Source organism: Anser cygnoides, chromosome 10 (assembly GCF_040182565.1).
Source record: "Anser cygnoides isolate HZ-2024a breed goose chromosome 10, Taihu_goose_T2T_genome, whole genome shotgun sequence".
Lineage (NCBI taxonomy): Eukaryota > Metazoa > Chordata > Aves > Anseriformes > Anatidae > Anser > Anser cygnoides.
The window spans coordinates 13941533-13949381 of record NC_089882.1 but is presented as its reverse complement, the minus strand read 5'-3'; the positions used below and the strand labels follow the sequence as shown (position 1 = coordinate 13949381).

At 49.5% G+C, this 7849-nt stretch overlaps 1 protein-coding gene across 2 annotated transcripts in view; it reads right to left on the bottom strand.

Annotated features, from left to right (window-relative positions):
- Positions 1-585: 585 nt before the first annotated feature.
- ABTB1 (ankyrin repeat and BTB domain containing 1) overlaps positions 586-7849 on the bottom strand; it is a 29140-nt gene continuing 21876 nt past the window's right edge. For both annotated transcript variants that reach the window (XM_048068851.2, XM_013184274.3), the window contains 2 exons: positions 6086-6286; positions 586-4253 (listed from right to left, as the gene is read on the bottom strand). In XM_048068851.2, coding sequence (XP_047924808.1) covers positions 4047-4253; positions 6086-6286 — 408 coding nt within the window. In that variant the 3' untranslated portion in view covers positions 586-4046. The remainder of the gene's footprint in view (positions 4254-6085; positions 6287-7849) is intronic.

The window sequence follows — 7849 nt, the reverse complement described above, 5'->3', positions numbered from 1 at the left end:
GGGCAGAAGGGAGAATAAGTTGTGTCCTCAGAGAGGAGAGGAAAGACTGCCTGGCACTCCAGCAGGCCTGAGGCTTGGAGAAAACACGTGCTTCGAGGGCACTGCGAGTGCACTGAACAAGTCAGAGTTAAACAGAGCAAGAGCTTTCCATGGAGGCTGAGAAACCTCCATCCTTGGATCTAAGAGAAGCCAGCAATAACAAAGGCATGGGGTGACGAGCAGAGAGGAACAGACAGCTGACCTCCCGGGGACTGCCCAGAGGAGCACTCCGAGATTAAAATCAGCTCCCTGACACACCACCAGCACACGGACCACGTCTGCACCACGGAGCTGCTCACGAAACACAACAACGCCGGGAGAAAGGAGCGCACAAAAACAAGTCGGTGCTTTACACCCATGGCAGGGCTGTCCGAACAGGTCACCAGGAGAGGAGAGCAGTCACATCGTCTTCATCTCTTGGAAGCTTGGTACAGAGCCAGCCCCAGTTCAGGTGCAGGAAAAAGTGCCGAAGAACCCACCCAGTCCTTTCAGAAATAAAGGCACACTGATGTTAGTTGGTAACAAACAGGCTACAGCAGGAACGGATATAGTGAAATATACTATTTTATTGCTGCACACATGCTTATACATTTCTTCTTAAATATACTGTTGCTCTGATAAACTTTACAATCTTCTTAATTCAACAAGTGGCAAGTAGTAAATAAAAAGAACAGAGGCAACAGAACACAAAAAGGACGCTGGCAACAGAAGAAAAATCCTAAGTTTTTTATTTCGTGATAAAATTATATGCAGCAAGAATAAAGTGAATTCCAATCTACTTTTTGACCTGGCTCCTGTTAATTAGAAAGCTTGCCTGCATGCTGACCATCTGCTTATGCATGCTTTTTCACAGCCCTGTTTTGCCAAAAGGGGTGGGGGGGTTAAAGGACCCCAAGTAATTGGCCGATCCAGCGGGGCTCACAGAAGCGGCCGCTAAGTGCAGGCGGACAGCCGAGGGGTTTGCTCAGCAGCCCGTGAGGAACTGGGCTGCTGGGGGAGCAGATCAAAAGGCCACGCTGACCTTTCCTCCCACGTGTACAACCGCAGCCTCACTCGCTCCACGCTTAAGGACACGGGAATGGAATTATTTAAGAGCAGCCACACGGAAAACGCTTCCCAGCACCGCTGCCCCTCCTCTGCTGTCCTCCCGCTTTGCCCACCGCCAGCGTCCATCCTGCTTAGGCAGCTGAGGCTTCTGCAGAGAAAAGAATTAGCACATTCCTCGGTAATCCTGTTCCTACATCTTGTTCGGTACAAACAGAAGGCAAAGGCCACGTTCTGCTCTCTGGGGCTCCGTGCGAGCCTCGTGCAGGGCTGTCACAACCGTTGCTGTGGGAAGCTGACTACCGAGATGTCAGATGGGGAATTTATGCAGGAGCAGCAGAGGGGACGTGATAAACTAAACATCCTGCTTATGTTCAGTGTCATCTTCAGCCATAAACGGAGGAGAAACACAGGGGAACTGAACCGGCCGGGCTAAGCTGAAGGTTGTTTCTGTGCAGGCTTCATGAGCCTGACACTTTGCTGAGCAAGAAAACAGGCAGTTCTGCTCTTCCACCCTTCTTTTCCCCAAATACATGGGACTTCGTATTCGAGCTTTCCAAATAGCCATTCCCCTCCTCAAATCTACTGTGATGCCTTCGCCAGTTCAAGTTGTGCTGGTCTCTTTGGTGGTCTTGTCAAAGCCAAACGAAGCTCAGAGACGGACACAGACACGTTCCGCACATCACACAACACACACACAGCTCCTCTCCACGCCACCACCCCAAACAGAAGCGCACTGCTGCTGCTCCCCTACAGCAACACACCCTGCACCAACACACCCGTTTCCCCACCCTTGCGTGGCTGCAGAAAGCAAACCACAACAACTCCTTATGTTTCCTCACAAGCTTTTTGAAACAGAACTTAAGCAGCCACACAGCCACTATCTCTTGCCACAAAGAGACTTGCTTGGCAAGAGAAACCAGTTAAACACAAATGACAAAGTGCACGGGCATCTGGGGTCCGGTTAGTGGCACTGCACCTCGTTCCTGCCCTGCCAGCTCTGTCTGCAGCTTCTGTTAGTGCAACTCAGTCCTGACATGACTTTGCCAAATCCCAGCTTCTCGAATACACCAGCTGAAGCCCAGTGCCACCTTCTCACCGCAGCTGAACCCAGCCTGCCTAGTGCAAGCGGTGCCCAAAGGCTGCCTGCGTGAGCTGCAACACATGCCAGGTATGGGCAGATGCTCTGAGCAGGGGCAGAGTTTGCAGTTCTCATATGGTGGGAGCATGAGTGCCTCACCAGGTGAGATTAACAGGGAAGGGAGACCCAACCTCCCAGTATATCCGCACTTTTAGCAAGTCCCTGCTGAACACTGGATCTCCAAACCCTTTCCTCGTCCATGTGAAGCACCACCACCATTACAGGAAACAAAACCCTGGAGCTGCAGGGAACCCGTGCCCAGTTCTCACCTCAAACACTAAAAGCACACATGACATGGATTATTTTAAACTCTTGCTGCACAGAGTGACCAAAATGACAATACGTATTGGTGACGGCAGCCCACCATCTGTGCAAGATTCCCTATGTGCTTCACACAATGCTTTTTCTTCCCCCCAGCTCACAGCACTGAAAGCATGCCTGGCCCGAGTCTTGGAGACCTGAGGCTCTCATGACATGCCACTCTGGAGATAAACAGCTCTCAGGGCAGCCTGCTTGGCAGGGGAAGCTTTGTGCAGGGCTATCACCTGCTGGTTGGTGCTGGGGAGAAATAACATCATCACCCTCATTAGGAGTCTAAGGAGACGAAGAGAGAACATGACCTAGTGCAGAACACAGATTCCAAAACATTCATTAGTACAAACAGTGAATTTCCTGGAGAACAATGAACCTACAAGGCTGAAGGCTGAGCAGAGCCAGAAGGTCGAAGAGTGGGACAGCTGCCCCGCAAGAGACCCAGAAGACCCCTCTTTCCTTCTCAGAAGACTTCTGGTGACCCCTCTCCCCCGACCCAACCAGCAAGTCAGTTTTGCACCACCACAATGTACCAAGAGAAAGGGAAAAGTGCTGTTTCCAAGGAGAAGGTGCTTCCTTCCCCTGTTAGGGAGACAAGGGGCACTCTCCCTTTTTTATGCATCAAACGCTACTGCTTTGTAGGAATGGAAGGTCTCTGGCCTCTACTGTATTACCAAAGATGTTTGTTCAGCAAAGCTTTTAAATTCTTAAGTTGTGCATTACATGCAGCACAAGGAAAACATCAAATCTGTGCTCTGTATTCCCCTCCTGATTGCATATACATTGTCCACCTGTCAGAACTCAGATATTTTAAAATCTGAGTTTTTCCACTCCTCTCAGTGTGGAAATCCAAATGACAACACTTCAAAGCAACAAAAAGCTAGGGAAGACCTGGAAATCACTTTGGCTTTTTCCACCTAACTAGAATAGCAGGTGAAAACAGCAGCTTCCACACAGCCAAGTGCTTCTGTCTCTCTGTTAGGGAAGTGCTGCTCAACTTTGCCAATCTTATAATGCTGACAGGGAAAGAAGGAAAGGCCATCTTCTTTCTAATATACTTATTTGGGGAGTTTAATCCAGTTTTCTTCCTCTGCTGCTGGCAGTTCAACAAATAGCCTGGCATGAACCAGTTTCAGCAGTGTATTGTTGGGCAACAGAACAGGATGGGTCTTAACACCAGGCACAGCAAGTCCCCCCGAGCAACTCCCTCACCCCCATGGCTTGCAGTCTCCTATCAGCATTGCATCGTACAAAGCAGCAGCTACTGAATTAGGCTGAACTTTGGGAGCTATTTCCGAAAGGAGACACAAAAACAAAATAAAACCAAACACAAACCAGACATGCAAATGTCCAGACATAAATAAATTAAAAAGAAACCATGCCTGGAAGTGGATGGGAAGGAGGACAAAGTAGAGGAAAAGAAACATTCAGAGACTCAGATGTTCTTGCACTCCGAGCCAACCCACTGGGGGTTACGCAGGCTGCATATGACAGGCAGGGTTTGCACACATCAGCACTCAAGCCCTATACTGGCCAGGAGGTTTTCCAGAGCTTCAAGTTTCTGGTTGGCTTCCTCGATGGCACTATAAGTCTGCACATTGCTGGTGATGTGGAAGCGAATGTCATCGACCAGGGGAATGGAGTCAGTCTCCTGCCGCTCCTCCACAGCTTCTGCATTCTCCTTCACAGCAGCCACAAACTCCTCCGACTCCACCAGCTGGATGGGGTGGACAAAAGCATCGTTAGGAAGACAAGAAGGCGGGTAAAGAGATGTAAACTTTTGGGATAACGGGCTCATCTACTTTTTAGAGATCTGCTGGGAGAAGAGGGAATCCTAAGGGTGTCCTGTGTCTCCTACAGGCACCACTTGGAGATGTGTCCTGTGGCACTGCTTCACCTGAGGGAGGCAGTAATACTCCAACAGTAAGTGGCCACAGCTGTGAGTAATCTGCACCTCAAGCAGCACGCTGTAACACCCACTAAGAATCCATAGCTCTGCTATCAGGGCACATGAATATACATAATATTCCTTCCAGAAAAGCTCCCTAGCAGGAACTGGCAGCAGGAACCAGGAGATTCTGCCAGACACCTTTGGGTAACGTCTTGCAACAGGCAAGGCAGCGGGCGCTTGCGCCCAACGCAGAACCAGGAGACCTAAATGAGTCTGCTTCTGCCACGGCTCTCAGTCCCACCACCGCCAGCGGGTCACAGCAATGCAGCTGCTCTGTTCTGTGCAAAACCTGACAGAATCAGGTCACCCATGAATGATTCTGCACCGGGTTCCCCGGGAACATGTGGTGTGCTGAAGGGTGAGAGGCAGCTTCGTCTGCCTGTGCGACCGAACTGCGCCTGGGCACAGCGGGCTGCTGAGCCCTGCTCTGTGCTATGCACACTGCCAAAATTTCTCCCCGTTGCCATCATCAGTGCATCTCCACAAGATGCTGGCAGCTGCTGCTGTTTTAACAGCTGAGGTTGGCTCCATTTGTACCAACACCCTTAGAAAGGCACATTGCCAGTACTGGGTCTAAGGATGCCCACTCAGGATAGAAAAGAGGAAGAGGAACATGTAAGCAAAGCCCTACCTTGCCCAGTTACTACTTGGGATATTAATTCAGCTTTCAAACCAAATTCTCTTTTCTGAAGCCAGAATCTGGGTGCATGATCATGTGTTTATCATCCCCAAGCAATACACTGAACAAAATAACAGCCCTAAAATTACTTCATTTACTGTTTTCACAAGCTACAAAGAATTTCACACCTTTCAAGCTGCAGGTGAATACGTTACATTCCCATGTGAGCTGTACAAGCCACTTAGAGAGACCTATCTAAGGACAAAAAAACAAACAAACAAAAAAAACACAGATTCTAGTTTGTCCTTCTGTATGGCAACATAGTCCATGAGTCCTGACACTTCAAGCTATAATCACTAAGCTTAACACTTAAACGGAGCCTCGTAAAGAAAACTTCAGCATTAGATGAATTATTTCTGGCTGTTTAACAGCCAAATTTCCCCTGTGAGAACCTCTACAGTTAGATTTGTCATCCTAAAGGAGAGAGATCATACTGATGACTCCAATCGATAGCAATATGCCAGGGAGACCACCCTTCCCCACCCCGAGCAGGCTGTGTGTGAACACTTGCATACATTTCCTGCGCCAAGCTCCCCTGCCAACCCCTTTGGGTTCTCCAGGCTGCAGCTGATGCACTTGGAGAACACTGCTGCTGCTGTGGCCACGGTGTCTGAAAGCTTGGTGAAAGTCACCTGCACACAGCACTGGCAGAACTTTTGGGGCATGTATTTCACCCCACAGCCCACAGGGCTGTGCTAGACAGCCCCCAGCATTTGGCTTACTGCAGTGACATTCCCACCCTCCATCCTAACTCACCACAAGCATTCCTACCCAACAGCTGCTCTTTTTCAGGAAGCACGTAAAACCAGAGAGGGCAACTATTTATCACAGACCATGCACAACCATTAAGTCTACAGCTCACTGTGCATTTAAATTTATGGGCACATGTGCTAAGCGCAGTGGGGAGTGTTTCTGCTACCTTCTCGATGATCTTTGCCATGTACTCCGTGCACTGGTCCTCCAGGCGGGTCAACTGGAACAGCTTTGCAATCCTCCAGATGCTGACAACGTTGTCCTCATCGAGGATCTGCGCCAAGGTCCTGCCGCACAGGCGCTTGAGCCCGGGCAACAGGTACATGTCTGCCACGCACAGCACGTCGTAGGCATTTTCCGGGGACAGCTGGCAATGGAAAGAAGGAAATTACTGCCCAATCCTACCCACCTCACTCGTCCCTTGCAAAATGCCTTCTGTGTCTTAGCTGAGGTTCCCTGAAATGTTGCTTAGCCCAAACACTGCTTTGGAAAGAGAGGAGCTCATCCTCTCAGGGCTAGGTCTGCCACTCAGTCATTATAGAGTTTAAAATGCTGCAGAGGCAGCTTGCTCTGCATAAAGCAAGAAGTTTGCCATTCTGCAGCTGACCCCCCTAACTAAGCACAGAGCAATGCTGAAACACTGAAGTGTAGCTGGATGCTGGCTGCTAAGAATGTGGTAACAGAAGGGGGTAGCTTTTAGCAGAGGTACTGAAAGCTCTTCAGAGAGACTGGCTGGCAGAACAGAGAACCTTGTCCACACTAGGGCTTTTCCTCCCATTCTCTACTTCTGGACTCACTTTTTGTGAAAAGCGTGTGAAATTCTCTTAAGTTCCTCCCTCAGCCTGGCTCTGTGAAGCCAGCCGGCATATCCTCCTGCCCCCACTGCCATTCTCTTCTCTTTTGGGAACTCCCAGTCTTATCAAACTACACCTGGAAGGCGCAAACCAGCCCCTGAAAAGGGGAACGAGACGTATGAACGCAAGCACTGCAGAGATCTAAGATCAAGGAACCCACAGGCAAAAGGACAGCACACGACTCATCTCTGCTTCAAAGGCAGCTCTCAAAGCTAGCAGTAATCCCAGCAGGTACTGTCAGGACCAGGGCTCCTTGGAAGCATCGCAGTATCAAAAGGAGGTCAAATCACATGGGGCTTTCAAAGCCACAAGCAAGTATTTTGACATATGCATCAGAGCTAGATGAAGCACACAGAAAATTGTACCCCAAATAAATTGTACGTGAAGCCCAACTAACTGTGGAACAGACTGCACGTCAGATATTACTGGAGCTTTGACAGGCATTCAAACTGAACTAAATTCATGCACCAGATGCTCAACTTCACACTGTTGTTAATGGCCTTTAACATTTTCAGGCTCTTGAGGTAGAGAACCAGCCTCCCATTTCCCTCTTGGATACTTTTGTTCCTTGCAATAGGAGGATGAAAAAATGCCATAGGTAATGCTGGAGACACCACCTCCAGCTTCACTCAATCTATCCTCCCTGGCTGGGCAAATCCTATTTTAGTCAGCCATCTGCGTCACTAACCTGGAACTAGAGCCACTTTCCGCACAGTTCTGTTCCTGCTAATGTGAAGTGCAAAGAGTGCACTTACCCACATGCATTTCAACAGCCAATCTGCAGGATACAGCACATCCTGGCTGGGGAGGAAGCAAGATCATTTGTTTCTAGAGACCAAGCCACGCTGGTCTAGACTCAGGAACTGTAACTCTAGCGCAGCACGGTCCACTGCTCTGAAAACTGCTCAGCAGCAAAAACACCGCTATCCACATCTGCATGTGCGGTTGCTCACTCTGACAACTGCACAAGGCTGATTATTTCCTCCCCTACAGCTGTCCGCACCGCTGTTTGGACACGCTACTCACAGCAAATGTCTCAGCAGTACACAACACCCTGCAACAGCTGTGCAGAAGGA